Raw genomic sequence first — 22,179 nt, 5'->3', positions numbered from 1 at the left:
ATTTGGTTGTGTTTTATGATGTGGGGAAAAAGCTGGGACACACATGGTTTTGTGTACTCAATGTCAGAGCATACGTATGTATGTGTGAGGCAGTCAGTCAACATGATGAGAGCCCGTGTGAAGATCTTTGTAATATGGAGGTGTGATGGCGTTGAAAATTGCCTCATAACCCTGTGTCTGTCACATTGGGGCATTAGTCAATTCCCCTTCAACTCGCCATTTAATTCCTCCTCACTCCCCCTCGCATGCACGCAGCCCAAACTAGTTCAAGACCTGAAAAGCCCTTGAATGGTTGAAACCCTGTTAGCCACTGGTGCAGAAACAAGTCTTATGTAACAAGAATGTGCGTCAACGTGGCTGCCCTGTTTTTCAGGCTTTACACTTGTTTACACACCAACAAAATGAAATGGTAATTTTACTTCAGCCCTGTGCTCAACCCTGTGATTCTAAAAGTGCCTTAGACGGTTGTGTTTGTGTTGCAGATTTTCACATCAGGCACTGCTGTTTGCCCAAGGTGGTAACAGTATCAAGAAAATCCTTGCTCAAAGCAAGTGCATACAGTATTTTTGGATGATGCTTAAGATTTGCTAACCTGATGGATATTGTGACAAAAACGTTTTCTTGACCAAACCATGTGGTAAAGTTAACAATTATTTCCTTATTTATTAGTAACAAACCTCTGTTGTAGCATATTCATCGATTTTTACAGCGCTTATCCTCGTGAGGCTCGCAGGTGATACGTAGCCTATACCAGCTGATTCCGGGTGATAGTCGGGTACACCCTTGACTAGCCATCAGCCAATTGCAGGGCATATAGACAAACAACAAGTCACACTCACATCCTCACACCTACGGACAATTTTAAATGTTTGTCCACATTTGGAAGAAGCCTAATTCCAATATGAAGAGCTCGGTTTTCTTTTTTTTATTTTTTATTTCACTGCTATGACACATATCCTAGCGGTGCCACATGAGAGCGAAACATTCTGAATTGTATCACTTCAACCAGTGTACTTTCTAGTCATCATTAGAGTCATCAATGAACATAACATTAGTTTTTTGTCAAGAATCCTCTATAAAGCTGACGTTGGGCTACGTGTTTTCTTAAGACTGGAACTTGAGATAAAGTATGTGTGTGTGTAAACACCCAAGACTTTTCAATGAATCAAGGTGTACGTGTTTTCTGAATCACAAATACATTTTAGTAAAACTTCTGTACAGTTTTTTTTTGTAAACACATATTGTTTAGTCTGCAATGGACCTGATGTACAGGTTTTTGTCAACACCAACAACTTTATCGAGTCTTCCATCACCTTGAAGTTTTGTTTTCATAACCCAGAAGAAAATTTTAAGTCTTCAATAAACCAGATGTACAGGTTTTTGTTAACGCCAACAACTCTTGAGTCTTTTGTCGCCGTAATCCCTATCATTTTCATAACACTGAAGATAATTTAGTCTTTGCTAAAACCTTACAATTTTGTTTGTAAAACAAAACAAAACATAAACAAAACTATTTTGCAACATAGAGGTTTTTGAACACGCTTATTCCTATCAAAAGCCAAAATTCATATGCTAGTAGAATGGAAATGGGCATACAATAAGTTAACTATTATCTGTGTGAATGACAACCTCATCTAATATAAAGTGCAGTCTAAATTCACACATCCTGTTAGGAGAATGGAGAAACTGGTTTGACCCGAGGCTGAATTGGTAGAGTTTCCGTCTCCCAATCAGAAGATGGCGGGCTCGCTCATTACCATGTCGAAGTGTCTTTTGGCACTGATGCTGGGTCATCAGTAGGTGAATCAGAAGACGGTGTAAAAGCGCTTTGGGTACTTTGAAAAATGCGATACAAAATGAAAGCCCATTTAACATTCTCGTCCAAGAGTGTGTGCCTTACAAGGGGCATAAAGAAAACAGCAGGCAACCTTGGTTGACACAAAAATAACATTAAGCCTTTGCTCTGTGATTGTACCAGGGATCGTGACATACTGTACATCTGCTCCACGCATTTCAACCAGCCTGTTCCCAGACCTGCCTTCCCCCAAATAAATCCACCCCGAGGCCTCTTCTGCCGGACGGCAATGACGAAGTCATGAGCACAAGGTACATTAGTGTTTCCCAGGGGCCCATTTCCCTTTTTGACCCCCACTGGGACATTCTCAGGCATATATTATTTTTTTCCCATTACCAAAGCAAGTTATTACAAAAACACTATCAAAAGTCTTTTTTTTTTCCAAAAAGATGGGCATGCTCAGATTGACTATCAAACTGAATCATAAGTGACGGTAACAAAGTCATTTAGTCCCTCAGTATGTTTACAAGACACCAGAGAAAAGCAAAAAGTCCAACTCGGGTTGGGTATTTAACATTTATTTGATCAATGATAAGGGGAACATATTGCCACTTCACATTTCAGAGGTATACAGACATTAGCCAACAAGTGAAAAGACATTCCTAAACCATCCTACAAGTACATAACATGAATTGGTTTGCCATGTCAACACTATCATGCAAGGAGATGTTTATTATCACACATCCTTGAAAGCAATTCAGACCCAGGCTGCAACTGGCTTCACTTCTACACCAGCATATTTCCTTTGTGCATTCCTTGAGTCATTAGTATTTTAGGGAGGAATGACTCCGCCCACCATGTCAACACTGTGTGATTTTACAGGGCAATTTGAAGGCACTCTAACCTTTGTAAACAGGAATGGCAGACTTTTCCGAGTAGCGGCTTCGAACGTGACGTGCTGGACTGGTGAAAAGATGTTTCAACATATTGTTGGTCATCAAATAAGATTGCAACTACAGGTGGGTGATCCCACCATATGGTCTTCATCTACTGCCATCATATGTCAACATTTTTATAATCATTTTATTAGTCAGATAATAATGTAGTACATTAATAGGGGATAAATTTGGCTCAAAGAAAAACATTGTCATCATCTGCTTTTCTTTGACAAACAGTCATCCTCGACCCAATCATTATCAATTAACAATTTATTTTTGGACTGGATACATTGCTAGTGCCTGGTGCACTAGGTCAGTCCTTGTCACGCTTGCTGGCATCCCTATTGCCTAAATAACTGTATTCTTTTCAGCCGTACTTCAACATAGCCGACGAGGAGCGGCCCTGAACTACAAATTAGTTCCCAGTGAAAGCAGATGGGGACCCACTCTGGTTCTGATTCAAATTAGCCGATGACATGCCGCAATAAATCGGTTTCTTATTGCATTATCCAGATGAGTACTTTCAACTATGAGGAACAATTTTATTGACACGTTCAGATTCAGAGTAGGGGAATACTAACTGCGATAAATCGGTTTCTTACCGCATTATTGAGTTACCGCGACTATGAGAAATTTGATTTGCTAGTTTCTTTTTCCATAAGGTCTTACACAGAACATTAACCTGTTGGCGCCTCCCATCACCTTAACATAGGTCCTTGACACCAAGATGCCAAAAATGGCGCCAAAGCACTATTTTTACAAAGCAGCAAGTACGCAAGTTTTTCAGTGAATAACAGAGGACGTTCCAAAGACATAAATCCGCGAATAGATGAATTTGTGAGTAAATTGTAAATATGTAAAGTTGAACAGCCCATTTTGGTACAACGCCCAGCTAACAAAGATTAGACTTGAATTCTGCTTTCATTCAAGGTCAGGGTCTTCACTCCAAACAGTATTCTCACACAATGCTAAACAGGGGTTTAGCATTGTGTCACAGCTTCTTCTCGTCTTACCACTTTGTGGTGGCCAGCTGAGATAAAGAGCGGAGTGAGAGGCCCAGGCCAAGTTGAGGAGCGGGGTCAATTAGCTGTGAGTGCTCAAGTGCCCTTTAGACTCCTTGTGACTGCCTGCCTCACCAGGAATGTGCTTTTTAAGACTCGCATGATCGGTGGAACAGGATATTATACACAACAGAAGAACAAGTTCAGCACCAGTGTTGGGAAAGTTCATTTTCTACGTGAACTACTTCACAGTTCAACTCACCGTTCCAAAAGTGAACTAGTTCAGTTCATAGTTCATAATGTAAAATGTTGCACTAAGTTCACCATTCCAAAAATGAACTAGTTCATAGTTTTTTGTTTTCTCTCAATATGTTGCAGACTGGCTATTCCCCTCAAAATACTGGCATATCATTTCCCCATTGCTGCCGCGTATTCAGTCCACCTAGTAACCAGCTGCAGCTTTCACTCTCCAATCTTAAAAACATGAAAAATGTGTTGCTTGAATGGTCTTTTTTTTTAAAAATGAGGAATTAAAACAAAAACAGAACTATTGTATTTAATGTGCAAACAAAAACACGCAACAAAGTATGTCAGGAACGATGGTGAAAGCACATTGATAACTTTGCGTTCCTCGCAGCTCTGGCTGACTATACTGTATCAACAAAATATTTATTTTATCTATTCTTATCAGAAAATTATACAAAATAAATTCCATATCATGACAGTGTTACATGAGTTGAGTACATGAGTTACAGCTAAAGCATTCTGATACAAATAATAATGATCCTAGTAATCACTTTTTACAATTATGTACTGCATTCCAAAAGAACCACCGAAGAACCCATTAATTTACGCAGTGTCCCTGAACGCACCTCACTTTCTCACGCAGCTGCAACGTGCCTGCTGTATCAGTTGCCAAATACAGCGTTTATCTGCTGACATATGAAGGCACATATAGCGTGTGTTCAGACGGGTTTGTCCCGGAAGTCTCTAACAACACCTGACACTCGAATGAAAATGAACTTTCATATGAAAACCATTCTTTGACACCAGAATGAGGGCGTTCTCAATTGCGTTCAAAAGGGAGAAATTAAATAAGTTCAGTTCACGTTTGCACAAAATATGAACTAGTTCATGAACTTCTGCTCATTGAACTTGTTCAGGTACAACAGGGGTGTCAAACTCAAATTCACAGTGGGCCAAAATTAAAAATTGGGACAACGTTGGCGGCCAAAATCAATATTTAATGAAAAATCACTGCGATCTGCATGTTTCCCTTCTCTGCAGAAATGTAGCGTTAAAGTTTATCATATGACAACAAACTTAAATTTTGCTTAAACACTGAATCTGGAATAAACAAACTTTAATATTATAAACACGAGAAATCTAATTTGCGATACAAGACATCAGTGGTACTTGTTTGTTATTTTGTACTTACACAGATAACATGAAGTCTCTCCATCTTCTATTTATCTCTCTCCAACTACCGTTCTTTTTTATGTAAATCTTTTTTTCAAAGGCCAACAACAAATCAACCCATAAAATTAAGAAAGTCCTTCAATGAAAATCCAAACTTCAAACTATTAACAGTCACTGCCTAGGAGTTGATAAAGGGCATTAAAAAAAACAATTCAATGATGTTATATTCTTTGCTCCAGCCACGTTGCTCCGCACACGACAAACTTTTACCTTAGTGAACAGACAATCTGCCTTCCACCTGTCTTGGATGTTAACAGTTTTCCATCTTTCGTTTGGCCATTTTTGGGAAGGGGAAGTGTAAATTTGCCCGAGGAGACTGGTAGCATAGTTGCTAACGACTGCAACAGAAAGGGAAAGGGCGCTCGCCGGTCTCGACTGATGGGCCAACACACTAGCAAAGCATTCTGGGATTTGTAATGTGCCGCATGTGCTACATACTGGCGGTCCAGCTCTAATACACATTTGATATGGTCTTGCAGGACAAATATAATTACATCGTGGGCCATATATACAGACCTGCTTCATTGTGTCCTTTGAGTCCAGCGCCTCTGGAAGCGGAGTCTATGAGAATGAGAAAGAGGAGGATTTCATCATCAATGAGCTAAGTCTGCATGTTAAAATCACAGAGTTTAACCAAGACCAAACAATACGAATTCAGGATGAGCACACCTGCAGTAGATCACCTTAAGCATGTCTTTTTGATTTTTTTTTGATGCAGTCAAAACTGAAACGGTAGTCTTATCTTCAGAAAGGACGACCAAAAAAGAGCTTCACTGGACCTCATTTCAGCCATCTTAAAAAAAGATTAACAAAGGAGAAAAGACAATCCACAGGAAGTTACTGTGAAGTAAGCAGACTCCCATTCTAACCGAAAACACTCTGGTGATGCTTACTATACGTTATATAATACTATATATAATACTTGTGTCCAGCATTCACGAGTGCTTCTGTATCATAATGGTAGGGGGGATGAACGCAAGCTAGCCGCCATGTTTGTTACTTGTGGCCAAAGGTGCGATGTTATGTGTTATTTTTCAACGAGTTACATTTCATTAGTGGTTGAGTTTATTTTATAGATGTGTAACAGTTAATATTAACTGTGAAATGTGTGGATTGTAGAGAATCAAATGACTCCGAACTCTGTAAGTGTGCTTTTTCTTGGCTTTTTTTAAGTGACACTTATTCCAAAAGAAGGGGTATAAACTGTAGAAAAAGATTAAACAGCGGAAGTTAAATTTGAAGCAATTAGACTCCTGCATCACCATATGTACTATCACTTGTTATCAAGGTTAAGCTTGACTTTTGTTAGGGCCCGAGCAGGTGACCTGCGAGGTCGCTATTGTATTTGTAGTATTCATTTTATTTTTCACAGTGGTTAACATCTTGTCCTTCTTTATTAAACTGAGGTCCGCGGACATATTTAAGTCACCAGTGGTTATTATCAGCTCATTCTCTATTTAATAAGGGTACCCGTTTACATTGTCTGTTGCCACACTGGCCAAGAACAGTGGCAATGCTCCAGTCATGCACGGATCGCTGCAATCACACATGAGCGTGGTGGAGGCGTGCCGCTACACTCTTTACTTTACCACCGACATTAACCACCTGAGCCATGCAGCTTTGCAGCTCGTTTTATGATGTTAAATTGTTGACATTTAGAAAGTTTACTTATTAAGGATTATGTTCACATCCATGTTTTGAACAAAGGGATTTTTTTCCCAAGAGGAAAAATATATTTGCTCATTATCTCATTAGATTTTTTTTTTTTTTTAATTATTATTTCTGTGGAAGTTGAGGCAAGTATATGCTTGTGGGGAAAAATGCAGAAAAGAAAAATCATCTCAAAGCTTCTTTGAAATCAGAAGAAATTAAGCAAATGCCATGCGGAAGAAAAAACTGAGCTAAACTTTACATCATGCCATTGTCATTAGCTTTTTATACAAGGGAAGGGGAAATAAATCCATTAAAATCAGATTTTTGTAAAGAGGGAAAAAAAAAAAAAATAATCAGCAGATTTTAAGGCCATTTCGCCCCGCCCTTCCTTAGAGTGCACGTCACTGACTACGTCTTTCACGTGATGCACACATCAACACCAGGTTGATTGATGAGACACCCTTCATGTAATATCTGATATGCATCTGTTCAATGTTACCTCCTGGATACACACGCGTTTTGTATTTCCTCATCAGTCGTGTCAAAGTCACATTGCAGTGTAGACAGCCGACTAATGGTCCACATTGTTTGCACTTGGAAAACATGTAGGCTTGTTAGCTGTTTAGTCTGACAAGGTGGTGAAAAGGGAGTTACTGGTAATGCACAATTTCATTTAAGGGCGAGAACCGTATATAGGACATTGTCTTCTTAGTTATAACCTAGGTGAAATGATGCATAAGACATATGCAGGTAATGTGGAAAAACCAGTTTGACCCCATGGACACAGAGTCGTGATCAGGAGACCGGGGAATGTTAAGTATTTCGTCCTGTATATATATATGTGACCACAGGAAGGAAACTAAGGTAGTAGGAATAATGATGTCATCCAACAAATACTGTATACAGTCGACTCCAAAAGCATTCAAACAACACGGTCAATTGCTTGATTTCTCCAGTAGATTGAAAAATCTTGGGTTTGACATATTAAATATATCAGCATTTGCGAGTGACTATCAGAGGTGGGACAAGTAGCCAAACGTACTCAAGTAAGAGTACTGTTACTTTGGAATAATATAATATATTAATAATATGAAAAGTAATGAGTCTTCCAAATAATTACTTGAGTAAGAGTAAAAGAGGAATCAGTCAAAAAGAAAAACTATTCAAGTACTGAGTAACTCGTGTTTTTTTTTTTTTTTTTTAAATCAGAGCATGAACGTCAAATAAAATAAAAATAACTAAATAAAATACAAATGTGCAAATTCAGATATTGCTGTAGAATATCACTTCATCTAAAACATAACAAAATCCTTGTTGCATGAACTGATGAAGCCTGCTCGGATGAGAGGCGAATCGTCTTCTAAGACAAACAGAACAGTCCAGTTGGGATCGATTCTATGCCCTCAGAATGAAATGACCTGGATGAATGAGAATACTCATAGGCATAATAGATCAAATATTTATAAAATAAAACCTTTGTAAAATAACATTAAGGCAAATTCAGCTCCAAGAAATGGTCTTATACTATATTGTTTCCACTTGTTAAACAGCACAGTACCGTAGGTTCACAAGGCAGATCACAAAAACAGGAACAAAGCTGCTGTGAATATAAAAGTATACACACCCCTTTTCAAATGCCAGATTTTTGAGTTGTAAAAGAATTTTGTCCAAGACAAATAATTTTCAAACTTTTCCCACCGTTAATGTGACCTAGAATTTGTACAACTCAACTGATTTATTTTTGCGTCTTTTTGAGAGGGGAGGTGAAAATAAAAAACTTAAATAAACTTGAACGCGATTGACTTCGACTTGACGTTTCACTTTCTGCCTTCTTGGACAGGTCACCATTGCAAAAGAGATGATATTTTTAAATTGTTTTTTACCTGGTAAATAAAGTTGAAATAAAATACAAATAAATCTGGTTGCACATGGATGCACTAGTGCCCTCTTATATCTGTAACTGGCATGTGGATGTGTTCAGAAGTGACTGAATGAAGAAGCTGTCTGCTGACCAGACTTATTGATTGCGTGTGTGTGTGTGTGTGTGTGTGTGAGAGAGAGCGAGAGAGAGAGAGAAAAAGAGAGAGAGAGCGAGAGAGAGAGAACAGAACAGAAGATGCATGTTTTAGAGTTACTTGTGACCATAAAATTGTGTTAATGTTGCCATATGCACAGCCAAAACAAAAGAAAAAACTGAAACTTAGGTTTTTTTCTCAAGTTAGGAGTGGGCTGTTGATTATTGTTGATTAAGTTGATTATTGTCATGGAGTAAAAGTACTGTTTCTTCTTAACATACATCCTTGAGTAAAAGTAAAGGGTATGCTTCATTAAAACTACTCTGACAAGTACAATTTATCCAAAATGTTACTTGAGTAAATGTAACGAAGTAAATGTAACTATCCATCTCTGCTGACGGTACACAACTGTATCTCAGCACCCTCTTGGAGTACTGTGCGAGCCAAACAGTGTTCTTATTTCTGTTTTCTCAAAGTGATATTGTACTAATGATAGTCTTCAAATTCTTGACAGTGAGCGTGAGAACAGGCGCAAAGGAAGACTTTAAAAATTGTGTTTTAGTTGGTTTAAGTGTGTTTTAATAAGTATAAATGTGTTTAAAGTGTGTGGTCGAGATAAAACTATTAAAACATGTTTTTCATAATGGTCTCTCTATATTGCGTATTTCCACCTATCAGGTGGGTGTGGATTGTATCCCCGTGATAAATGGGGCTTCACTGTATTTTACGTGTGGATCTAATACACAACTTAGAAAATGACAACCTTTCTTTGAATGCATCAATTGTTCACGTGAGCTTAAGTATTGGGGCATGTGACATACAAGCGTATTTTGTTGCTCATGTGTGTTCTTTTACACTGATTATTCAAACAATAAATAGGATGAAATGTCTACGTTGAGTTTCATTTTTTGTGTTTTTCCTTTGAATAATTAATTTATTATAGTTAGTTGTGCAGCCAACATGAAAACCAGAGAGTTGTCAATGGGTGAAAAACAAGCAATTGTGAACCTGAGTGAAGATGAAAATCAATCAAAGCAATTGTACAAACGTGGACCATGTCAATATTAACATTTGGAAGGTCCTGAAGAACAAACCACCGGGGTATTAAGTTACAGATGTTGAACGGGGAGACCAAGGAAAAGAACAGCTGTTGATGAGAGAAACATTTCGAGAGAAGAAAAAAAAAAAAAAAAAAGACCCAACACCGGACATCAGTAGCAATCACCAGAGGGTGGGAATGGAAGCAGAAGACGCAAACGACTCATTAGCAAGAATAAGAAGGCTAGACAGGAATTTGCCAAAAGGTACAGAGACAAGTCAAAGTAATTGTAACAAAGTTTTATTATGGACTCATGAGGCAAGAATTAACATTTACCAAAGTGATGGAAAGGCTCAAATTTCTGGCTCAAAAATTTAACTTGTTGAGTCACTGCTAAACGAGCTGAATGGCGCATCAGCGCATTTGGGAGGCAATCATAGTTGCAGCAAAGACTGAAGTGATCCCAGTGCATGTAAACAAAGTGGCATTGAGTGTTGATGAATGCACAGATTAGCTTTAAAAAAGCGCTAGCTTTTGACAAACGGCACAAGATTGTTCAATGAACAAGTGCGCCTGGGAACTGTTAGCGTGAAGAAATTCATACAGTTCCTTTAAAACATTACCCTTACAGTCAACGAAGGAGCAGATCAACCAGTGTCCTGAAATAGATTGTGACCGGCCTTTGAGGTGCCACCAGAGAAAGAAACTGTCCTGAGAATGAGGGAATAAGGGTCTAAGACAAGGTTTTTAAATCAGCCGTTGCCTGCTTGTGTCTCACACTGCAGGTTCGTTGTGAGTATTAATGATATCAACATGAAACACTCACATGAGCATGCATGCATAGTCTGCTTTTAAAATCAGAAACAGAATCAGCTTTATTGGCCAAGTATGGCCAAGACACACAAGAAATTTGTCTCCGGTACTTGGAGCCACTCTCGGATAACAACAAACGGCCACTATGAAGAAATATACATTTAGGACATAAAAAACACGAGTGTGGGGAGTCATTGAGCAATGAAAGTGTAACGACTCGTGTGGTGATACTAATATAATGGCAGCTGTGCAAATGTAGCAGAGTCCTCAAGCAGTTTAGAGCGGTTTTACTAGCTCATTCTGCACTTGGATTGTTCAATGTTGTGTTTTATGTCTCTTTTTCACAGCTTTTTATTTCTATCACATCTCATGTTGCTTTCTCAGGCTGGACCTTTGCCCTGTTTCAAACAGTGGGCAGACAGTGAACATCCTCCATGCTGTCAAGTGCACTTGTGTAATTTATTATGTAAGATAACTTGAAGATACAAAACATGAGTGTCTTCAGATCAGCGCTGCTTGCAACAAATTGTGTTACATAAAAGTTACATAAAAAAACAGATTGCTTGACGTAAACTCCAATACGGACACTTGTATTAACTGTCTAACAGTAGAACAAGTCGCGCATCTGAAGGCTACAATCCCCATGCTGTGTCTTCATGTCACCACGAAACGACAATCTTCCTTCTGTACACCCTTCTCCAGGCTCTTCCGAGAAAGCGGGGCGTGGTGAAGGTGAACAATAAACAATGCGCTATTTATAACAGGAATTCAATAAAATACTTTGCTTTGGTTGCTTTCCTGGATCCACCCGACGCCACCACAAAGGGCCGCACAAATTTGCTTTCAGATATGTCTGGGAATACTTTCGGACTAGAACTATCCCATTTAGTTGAAATTTTGGCTTAAGTTTTTAAAAGTCATCAAATCTAAACTACGTGGCCTTTGGGATACCATAGTTAGCAATAAAAAGAAGATTAAGTCTTTCTAGGTCCTAATTATTGCATACAATACAAGTTACATTTATGTTATCATAACTGCATGAAGGACACATAGTCGGTGTTAACACGATTTAACTTAGATGCAATTAAAGTCAGAATAATTTTCATTTAACATGATACGTTATCTATTTGTTATCCTTGTATGTAAATCAGTGGTGTCAAACATACGGGCCGCAGGCCAAAACCAGCTCACCAGGGGGTACAATCCGGCCCGCAGGGTGAATTTGAAAGTGAAAAAACACAAAAGACATTGTTGCGGTAGAGACTAAGACTATTTTGAGAATTATTATGCTTCTGTAAAAAAAAATTATGATGATAATTCCTAGGTCTTCATAAGTGGATTACATTTTTAAAGTGCAATACTGTGTTTTTCAGTCCCAACTACCTGTGACTATAAGTTTTGTGCCTTAAAATACAAACACTGTTATTATGTACGCATTGTATATGACAAACAGAAGCAAAATATTTTCAAGAAGTCTGAGGTTGTTTTGTAAATTGATTTTTTTTAATCATCAAATATAAATATTTTCTGAATGCGTTTGATTTATTTGAATTTAAACTTATTGTTATTTATTATTATATCAGGTATGGTAAGATTTTAGTGGTTCTTCCCCTTTGACAACAAATTAGGCTTTATGTGACCACATAACTACAATGAGTTTGAAACCCCTGATCGAGATGACAAGACATGAGTCATTCGGGTTCTGTGATAACTTTAAAAAAGAAAAAGAAATAAAAATACAGAAAGATGTGAGTCATGTGTTAGTATAACTCTTGTATCATCAGACGGGGGGGGGGGTTCTATTTAATTTGCATGCACTATAGATTCCATTCAATTCAGTCCATTCAAGAGTGCAAGTTAGATGTGTACATACCCAGCTGATGCCGCGTATGGTCGGCGTGTCCACTGAGCCTCGGTCCGGGAACACTTGATAATTGTAACTCCTGAACAGATGCATCTTGTTTCACATGCGCACAGTCGACTACAAAATAAATCGGGACTGTTCCCCAGGCACACGACCTGCGCACGGGTCGCACACACCCTCGTTAGACCGTCATTCGGACAAAAACGGAACCCTGGTACTGCTACCGGACCTCATATGCTCCTGCATCCACGTAAATCGGGCTAGAATCTGCGTCACTTTGAGACAATCATGCACAGTAATTGCATGCCTGCAAGCGCGCGCGCACGCTGAGTGCACGCTTTGGGACACACGTGACCTCCCCTGGACGTGTCCTACCTCACTACTGACGTAATAACGTAACTGCTCATTTTAAGTCCAATCAGTTTGGAAGAGTCAAGTGCTGAGCGCTCCAAAAGTGTTACGTCACATTTACAGGGCGGTCCTCGCCGTAGGACGTGAACTCAGTCTTAAACCGAGGAATCCCTGAACTCATCCTGTCTTATATGCATTCGGAATGTATTTTCTGTTTCATCAGCTGTTAAGACACAACACACCAGGAAGCAGTGACAGTGACTCTGACGAAGGCTGGAATGACAGGCGAAACTGTCAGCAGGATAAGAGATTCCTCTTAATAACCCCCCCCCCCCCCCCGCACCCCACCCCAGCTGGTGTCTTGAGGTGTTGCTTCAGTATTTCCTCATAATGTTCTTTCCTCATGATGCTATGTATTTTGTGAAGTGCACCAGTTCCTCCTGCAGCAAAATCCTACATGATGCTGCCAACCCGTATTTCACAATTGGGTTTGTGTTCTGAGGCGGCACGGTGGCCTACTGGTGAGAGTGTCAGCCTCACAGTTCTGAGGACCGGGGTTCAAATCCTGGCCCGTCTGTGTGGAGTTTGGATGTTCTCCCTGTGCCTGCGTGGGTTTTCTCCGGGCACTCCGGTTTCCTCCCACATCCCAAAAACATGCATTAATTGGAGACTCTAAATTGCCTGTAGGTGCGAATGGTTATTCATTTGTACGTGCCCTGCGATTGGCTGGCAACCAGTTCAGGGTGTACCCCGCCTCCTGCCCGATGACAGCTGGGATAGGCTCCAGCACGCCCGCGACCCGAGTGAGGAGAAGTGGCTCAGAAAATAGATGGATGGATTATGAACCCATCCATCCATCCACGTTTTGCTTCTCCTCACTCGGGTCGCGGGCGTGCTGGAGCCTATCCCAGCTGTCATCGGGCAGGAGGCGGGGTACACCCTGAACTGGTTGCCAGCCAATCGCAGGGCACATACAAACAGACAATCATTTGCACTCACATGCACACCTACGGGCAATTTAGAGTCCCCAATTTATGCATGTTTTTGGGATGTGGGAGGAAACCAGAGTGCCCGGAGAAAACCCACACAGGCACGGGGAGAACATGCAAACTCCACACAGTCGGGGCCGGGGATTGAACCCGGGTCCTCAGAACTGTGAGGCTGACGCTCTTACCAGTCGTCCACCGTGCCGCCGGATTATGAACCCACAAAATAAATTGTAAAACTTTATGAAAAAAGTTACAAGAATTAAATTGGGATGCCATGAAAATACATTTGCAATATTACAAGAATAAATGTGGATTATTACAATAATATATTTGCAATGTTACAAGAATAAGGCTAAAAAAAAAAGTAGCATTACAAGAAAAGTTGTAATTCTATAAATATGATTAAGATGTAGGAGGTTGGAATGTTACGAAAAAAGACAAAGTCATAACATTGCAAGAAAAAAGTTGAAAGGATCAGAGAATAAAGTCGTACTACTATGAGAATAAGATTACCATGACGAGAAATAGGATAATGTATGCTAATATTACAAGAAGTCGTAAAGTGTATACATATGCATTTGAATAATGCAAATCAACAGAGAGAATCCATGCATCCCTTTTCTATATCGCTTATCCTCAAGCATATCCCAGCTGACTTTGGTCGTCAGCCAATCCCAGGGTCCATATAGACAAACAACCGAGGCACACCTGCGAGGTTGACGCTCTAACCAGTCGGCCACCGTGCCGCCTTGTCCGGACAGATTAGGGGAATTCTTCCTTTATAAATTAAGTACCCTGTTGATTCTGAATGTTGCCTGATGTAACTGATGTCAGATGTTAACCAGCCTAACTCTGCATGCTTATCAGGTTGTCCCAGCTTTGGGTCAGATAAACGTTTTGTAGGGGGTGGAGGTGACAGCGTTACGGATAAACGACAGTGCCTGAATGTCTTACCTCAAAGGTTTTGTTCAATTTCTCTCACCGTTGTCTGCACTTTGCACCGCCATTAAACTGACACTTCAGCTTTATGGATTCATAAAGCTACCTGTTGTGCCAGCACAAGCATTCCGAGTGTGCTACCTAAAATGTATTCTCTGCACAGAGGCGAATGACGGTGCACATTGATCAGAACAAAATTAAAGATTAATTACATGTGTTCTACATTAGTTTATAGTGAACATGGTGGTCGACTATCACAGCTATTGTACACTTACAGTCCAGGCCAACCATTTACTGTTGGAATCCTCACAGGGACGTGCAGTCAGAGCAGGCACAGCCTCACCTGCATGTGTAAATCGTCACTCGTTAGAATGCCTTGCAAAGAGTCCACTGTCCGTCCACAAGCATCGTTAGGTGGAAATTCCCTCAATAATATTCCATTCAGTTGTAAAATAGTAGTGGAGCTGCCTCACGACTGTCATTTTGCATTCCAAAAGAATGATACTGTTCGTGGTTTGAGACGTTGCTCTAACTTGGAGTTTAAATAGTTGAGGGTTTTTTCCACACCAACACAGGCTAGCTCTGTCTTAACTAAGCCTTGTTGCATGAAATGACAAAGCCTGCTCAGATGAAAGGCAAAACGTCTTCGAAGACAATCAGAATCATCTTTATTTTAGTACATCCACAGACAGCCATTTGACAGAAAATCCATTTGCGACATCAAAACACAGTACAGAGAGTCACTGAGCAATGAAAGGTTACCAGAAAAGTCCAGTTGCGATCGATTCAATGCCTTAAGAATAAAACTATTTTCTATTTTAGTGCTATGGTTTATGCTTTCTATTGATTTTCATTTGGAATCCAATAATGTCCATGATTTAATCGTTAAAATTGAAGAATTAGCATATTTCCTTTTCGCGAGACGTGAAGTAAGGCAGCAGCCAGCCTCATCTCAGTATGTACATCCATCCATCCATTTTCAACACCGCTTATCCTGGTTAGGGGCGCTGGAGCCTATCCCAGCTGACTTCGGGCGAAAGGCGGACTACACCCTGAACTGGTCGCCAGTCAGTCGCAAGGGCACATATAGACACGGACAACCATTTGCACTCTCATTCACACCGTCACTGAGTGGGAACTGAATCCACGCTGCCTGCACTAGTCAGGGAGTGTACCACTACACCATCAGTGACTCAGTATGCACAATCACTCACAAAAGGAGAGATAGTACAGAGCAATACCACCATCTATTAGTAAAATTACTGTACAACACAAGGGCGGTCTATTGGCAAGTCTTCTGTCTCTCTTCACGAATCCAATATAATGTTTTCAGAAACTTGTAATATGCATTCTGACTTTCCATACTTAGGCTACATACTGTTTAAAATGTGTGTGTTACATACTGTATTGAGTTTTGTTAATCACATAAAACTGCAAAAAAATAAAAAAGTGCACGGTGAGGCAAACAGTATTTTGCCTCCACGATGCAGAAACAGCCTTTTTTAGAATGTCTTTGGCAGCCACACAGGTTCACGTTGGTGCCATTTTTCTACGCAAACACCTAGGAAAGACTTGAAGCCATAAATATCAGTGCTTCAAACTCAAAGAAAAAAAAATAGGACTTTCTAATGAAATTAACAGATTATTTTTCTCAGGAGAGGCACATGCAGAAGGTAAGACAATAAAACGTTTTAAATTTTGACCTATGTTAAGTTGTTGCAGCTTAACGTTGCATTCGAATAAAGGCATGATAGAGAAAAAAAGTATATGTATCCAAGCATGGAAAATGTATTATTAAGGAGATGTTCTCACATCAGTCTTACTGTGAGAGAACAGCTTCAAAGTATTAAAGCATCCTAGAACTCTGCTGATACAGGAAGAAAACAAGCATAAAAGGCGTGATGGGTAGGCATGCGTCCTAGCACCTCACTGTGGCACAAGCATAATACTGCACATCAACTGGGGACAAAGATATAGTGTCTCTCAACAACCTAAAAAATCAAACTATGAAACAAGTAATACAAAATTTAGATTAAAACTAGATTTAGAATTGACATATTATCATTAGACGTTATTCTTTTGTTGAACTGTCTGCATTTAAAATATTTCAGCTTTATCAGAATCAGAATTATCTTTATTGGCCAAGTCTGTTTAAAACACAGAAGGAATAAAAAAAATAATAATAAAAAAAAAAATCAATGGAATATTTCGGTATAGGCCTAAATGAATACTAGTACTCAGTAATAATACAATTTGGTGTCTACAAGGTCAAGAATGTTGAGGAGTCAATGTGTCTCTTGTCAAAACAGCTGCATGACAAGAAGATCCCATTCCTTATGAATCAATGTGTGGCTACTGACCGACTACAGAGCCTTCAAAATGGGCTGCTGGCATGAATTCTGCTCTGATACACAACACAAGCAAAAACACAAAAATGCTGTTTATTTAGTTTTAGTTCAGTTTTGGAGAGTGAAAATACAAACATTTGGAAACTGGTCTAAAACGTGAAGTTTCAGAAAATCACATCATGACTATTTTCTGAGTAATCGCTGAAAAGTGTCGTTTAGGGTACTTTCACACCTATACAGGTATTTACAGTACATCGGTTTCTCTAGTCGCTCTAAAGCAATATTACAGAACAGTGGGGCAGAAGTGCAGAACGGCTCCCTTATGGATACATATTTCAAAATAATCAGATAACTACTTGGGTTGACAGGCACTACAGAGATTCAACGAAATACATACAAACAACAATAAATCCATCCATTCGTTTTCTATAGCGTGTGGCCTCATTAGAGTCATGGGTGAAGTGAATACTATCATAGCTGATTTGGGGTGAGAGCTGGACTGGTCGCCACTTGATCGCAGGGTACATATATTTAAATTCACATTCACATGTAATTCTAGTCTTCAATGAACTTAATATGCATGCTTTTGTTATGTGGGAGGAAGGTTGATTACCCGGAGAAAACCGAGACAAACATAGGTTTAAAGTTCACTTCTTCCGAAAACAGAGTGTGTCAGAATGGAATAATATTTACATTGTATTAATTTTATTTATTTGTTTTGTACCCGCAGAAAACATGCAAACTCCACAGAGGTGAAGGCAGATTTGAACCTGGGTCCTCAGAACTGTGGGGTAGATGTGCTAAGTAGTCGTCCACCGTGCCACATTGATTGAGTCAATCAATCAATTAAAAACATTTACAAACTCTGAACTGTGCGGCAGGCAGGCTAATCACTACCATTTGAAAATTTCAATAACATGTTCCCCTTTCATGGTGCATATTCTTCCATCTTTCGGCCTGAAAAGGGTAAAAAACAAAAGAAAAGGTAAATCCTTTGACATGAGGTCTACTGAGGTGCATCGTTGCTTTATATGGGTTTACATTTCAAAAAGCACACCAAGGCCTGAGGTCAAAGAGAGTGAAGAGATCAGATCATGACGTCGTAATATTTTAGTTTTGCCTTCTTGTTTTCACTACACAAGTTGCAGTTTGCTGTGCACTTACAAACACTTAATATTTCACGAGTAAACAATCGGTGCCCTCTACTGTGAAGTTGTAGAAACAGAAAGAAAAAGCAGCAACATGGAGGAACATGAACCACGTAGGATTAACGACGATGATGCAACAAAAGCAAGATATCCCCCATCCATCCTTATTTAAACTACAACAATTATTCGTGGGTATGGTGTTGTTTATGACAGCTTATAAGCAACCAACTTTGGTGTTAAAACAATTCTTAATATTCATTTTTGTGTTACTCAGTTCACAACGTTGGCAAAGCTATAAGAAAACATTTTGATAGCGTAAAAGTTGAGCCAATGAGATTTTATTCTTCTTGTTAGTACGAGTGCTATGTACTGCAACTTAATTAAAGAGCGAAACTACTTTGTGTGCTGAGTTCCCCCCCGTTGTGTTATAAAAATGGTATTGTATATACAGTGGCCATTTGCTAAATGTTTTTTCCACTCATTAATGTACGTACACACAGCACCCCATATTGACAGAAAAAAAATGAATTGTTGAATTTTTTGCAGATTTATTAAAAAAGAAAAACTGAAATATCAGACAGCCATAAGTATTCACACCCTTTGCTCAGTATATAGTAGAAGCAACCTTTTGCGCTAATACAGCCATGAGTCTTTTTGGGAATGATGCAGTTTTTCACACCTGGATTTGGGGATTTGCCATTCCTCCTTGCAGATCCTTTCCACTTCTTTCAGGTTGGATGGTGAATGTTGGTGGACAACCATTTTCAGGTCTCTCCAGATATTCTCAATTGGGGTTAAGTCAGGGTTATTATTCAAGAACAGTCAGAGAGTTGTTCTGAAGCCACTCCTTCGTTATTTTAGCTGTATGCTTAGGGTCATTGTCTTGTTGGAAGGTGAACCTTCGGCCCAGTCTGAGGTCCTGAGCACTCTGGAGATGCTTTTCGTCCAGGATATTCCTGGACTTGGCCGCATTCATCTTTCCTTTGATTGTAACCAGTCGTCCGGTCCCTGCAGCTGAAAAACACCCCCACAGCATGATGCTGCCACCACCATGCTTCACTGTTGGGACTGTATTGGACAGGTGGTGAGCAGTGCCTGGTTTTCTCCACACATACCGCTTAGGGCCAAAATGTTCTATCTTGGTCTCATCAGACCAGAGAATTTTATTTCTCACCATTTTGGAGTCTTTCAGGTATTTATTTATTTTATTTTTTTTAAACAAACTCCATGCGGTCTTTCATGTGTCTTGCACTGAGGAGAGGATTCCGTCTGGCCACTCTGCCATAAAGCCCCGACTGGTGGAGGGCTGCAGTGATGGTTGACTTTGCAGAACTTTCTCCCATCTCCTGACTGCATCTCTGGAGCTCAGCCACAGTGATCTTTGGGTTCTTCTTTACCTCTCTCACCAAAGATCTTCTCCCCCGATTGCTCAGTTTGGTCGGACGGCCAGCTCTATGAAAGGTTCTGCCCGTCCCAAACATCTTCCATTTAAGGATTATGGAGGCCACTGTGGTCTTTGGAACCTTAAGTGCAGCAGAATTCTTTTTGTAACCTTGTCCAGATCTGTGCCTTGCCACCATTTTGTCTCTGAGCCCTTCAGGCAGTTCCTTTGACCTCATGATTGTCATTTGCTCTGACATGCACTGTGAGCTGTAAGGTCTTATATAGACAGGTATGTGGCTTTTCTAATCAAGTGCAATCAAACACAGCTGGAGTCCAATGAAGGTGAAGAACCATCTCAAGGATGATCAGAAGAAATGGACAGCACCTGAGTTAAATATATGACTGTCACAGCAAAATGTCTGAATACTTATGGCTTTGTGATATTTCAGTTTGTCTTTTTTAATAAATCTACAAAAATGTCAGCAATTCTGTTTTTGTTCTGCCAATATGGGGTGCTGTGTGTACATTAATGAGGAAAAAAATTAAATTAAATGATTTTAGCAAATGGCTGCAATATAACAAAGAGTGAAAGATTTAAGGGGATCTGAATACTTTCCGTACCCACTGTAAGTGACAGTAAAAATGTATGACCTTTTACATTTGTAATGTACTTAGGTAAATTTTAGAACTTGTACTTTTTTACTTTTACTTAAGTACAAGAGTTGAATCAGTTCTTCCACATTTACCAATCTTTTTTTTTTTTTTTTTTTTTACACAATTATCATTACCTCTACTTAAGTGCAGCGTGTGTGTACTTTTGCCAGCTCTTAACATAACAAATGTTCATGTTGAAATTATGTCTATAATTGCATTAAACAAGGGTGGGTTGTGTGGTTAGATATTTATTTAGATATGTAAGGTCATTATGTAATTTGGTGTATTTTTGTGTGTCTTGTCTTTTTTGTACATGTTTATTTATTCATTACATCCACTTGTGTTTCTATTCGTATCCTTTGAGGAAGGGAGTGGGATTTCCTGCGACAGATCTACGCCCATGCAATGTGTACTTTGCCAACTGTCTTTGGTGGGTCTGTCTTGTGACACACAAACACACGGACAAACTTTTGTCAAGCTCTCTCAGTGGAGACATTTGATGAGTAAAAGTCATCAAATCATCCAGAATAATCTTCTCTAAACTTTTCCTAATCGTCGACCTAAACTGAACGTGACCCCAAAGACATTCTTTATTAAATTTCCTTTTGACTGACCACACACAAACACACCTTTTCCTTCCTCTCTCTTGACCTGACAATGAGACGTGTTGTGCGTCTGTGCGTGTCAGTGCTTGCGTGCATGTGTCTGTGAGTGTTTAACCTTACAGCTAATGATGACTCCAGCAAAGTCACATATTGACAATAAAATGCATCAAAACAGATGATGACAATGAGTTTTGTTTTTTAACAACACACTTAAATTAATAAACTATTCGTTTTAACACAATATGAGAATAAAAAAAAGTTTGCCTACAATTGAGTTCAACTCAGTAATTTAGATAGAAAAGCTATACAAAGTACAATGAACATATGCGTGAACATTGCTACTGGTCGTATGTAATAATCAGCTGGAAAATATTGTTTTCAAATCGGCTCATATGGCATATGATCTAAAGTTACAGACTAACTTGTAGCGAACATCACTCATCAAACCATCTGTCAATCAAAGTACAAGACAGTCAATGACTCACCGTGGGAGACCTTGTGAGAATCTTCAGCGTGTCCATCAGTTTCCAAAGTTTTTGCCTTGTTTTTTTTTTTTTTTTTTTTTAACAAGCTGTTCCTCTGTCCTCTACTATATGGTGGAAAGATAATTTCCCAAGGCAGTGTGATTTGTGAGGAGGGTTGCTACAGACGACCTTCCTCTGATTGGTCATGAAGAGTTAGCCTCAAGGGCACGAAGAATTTTCTTTCACATGGTGGCAACATGTAGGCTTGTTATGCAACTTGATTTAAAGCTAAGAAGCAAATACTTTCATTACACAGACCATGAAATAAAGATGTATAGGGTAAGGTTTTTGTAGAAAACGTTCTTACAAAAACAAATACATTGGAACCTCTAAAATGGTACACCCCTGAGGTTATACAATTTTGAATTTGAACAACATTTATAGGGAAAAATGCATGTCTAAAGTTGCAAAAAAAATTGCTTTTCCGTCTTTTTTTGTGACATATTCTGAAAGAAGGAGCAGCTTCAATAAGGGGTGTTAACAGTGGTGGCTGGCCAAAAGAGACTGCAACGGCGCCGCCACCTCACTCACCACTCACGACATTACGTTGAATAAGAAGGCTTGAAAAAATGAAATACTAAAATAAAAATGATTCGAAATATGTTTATCTATTTTTGGGTGAGCAAGATAAATGTTAAATA

The 22,179-nt window shown here is 39.3% G+C and overlaps 1 protein-coding gene across 4 annotated transcripts in view; it reads right to left on the bottom strand.

Moving 5' to 3' along the window:
* The window catches only part of rapgef3 (Rap guanine nucleotide exchange factor (GEF) 3), a 45,594-nt gene extending 24,029 nt beyond the window's left edge, over positions 1–21,565 (bottom strand). Inside the window, exons 1-3 of one of the 4 annotated variants that reach the window (XM_061685507.1) lie at positions 21,500–21,515; positions 5,897–6,006; positions 5,730–5,774 (exon numbers count right to left, since the gene is read on the bottom strand). In XM_061685507.1, the coding sequence (XP_061541491.1) occupies positions 5,730–5,774; positions 5,897–5,905 (54 nt within the window). In that variant the 5' untranslated portion in view covers positions 5,906–6,006; positions 21,500–21,515. Of the gene's footprint in view, positions 1–5,729; positions 5,775–5,896; positions 6,007–12,606; positions 12,997–21,499 lie in introns of those variants that run through there. The other 3 variants (XM_061685501.1, XM_061685496.1, XM_061685490.1) reach the window with 3 other exon arrangements.
* Between the last annotated feature and the right edge of the window lie 614 nt (positions 21,566–22,179).

This window comes from Phycodurus eques, chromosome 1 (assembly GCF_024500275.1).
Source record: "Phycodurus eques isolate BA_2022a chromosome 1, UOR_Pequ_1.1, whole genome shotgun sequence".
Taxonomy (NCBI): Eukaryota; Metazoa; Chordata; class Actinopteri; order Syngnathiformes; family Syngnathidae; genus Phycodurus; species Phycodurus eques.
This window is presented reverse-complemented; position numbering and strand designations above follow the sequence as displayed.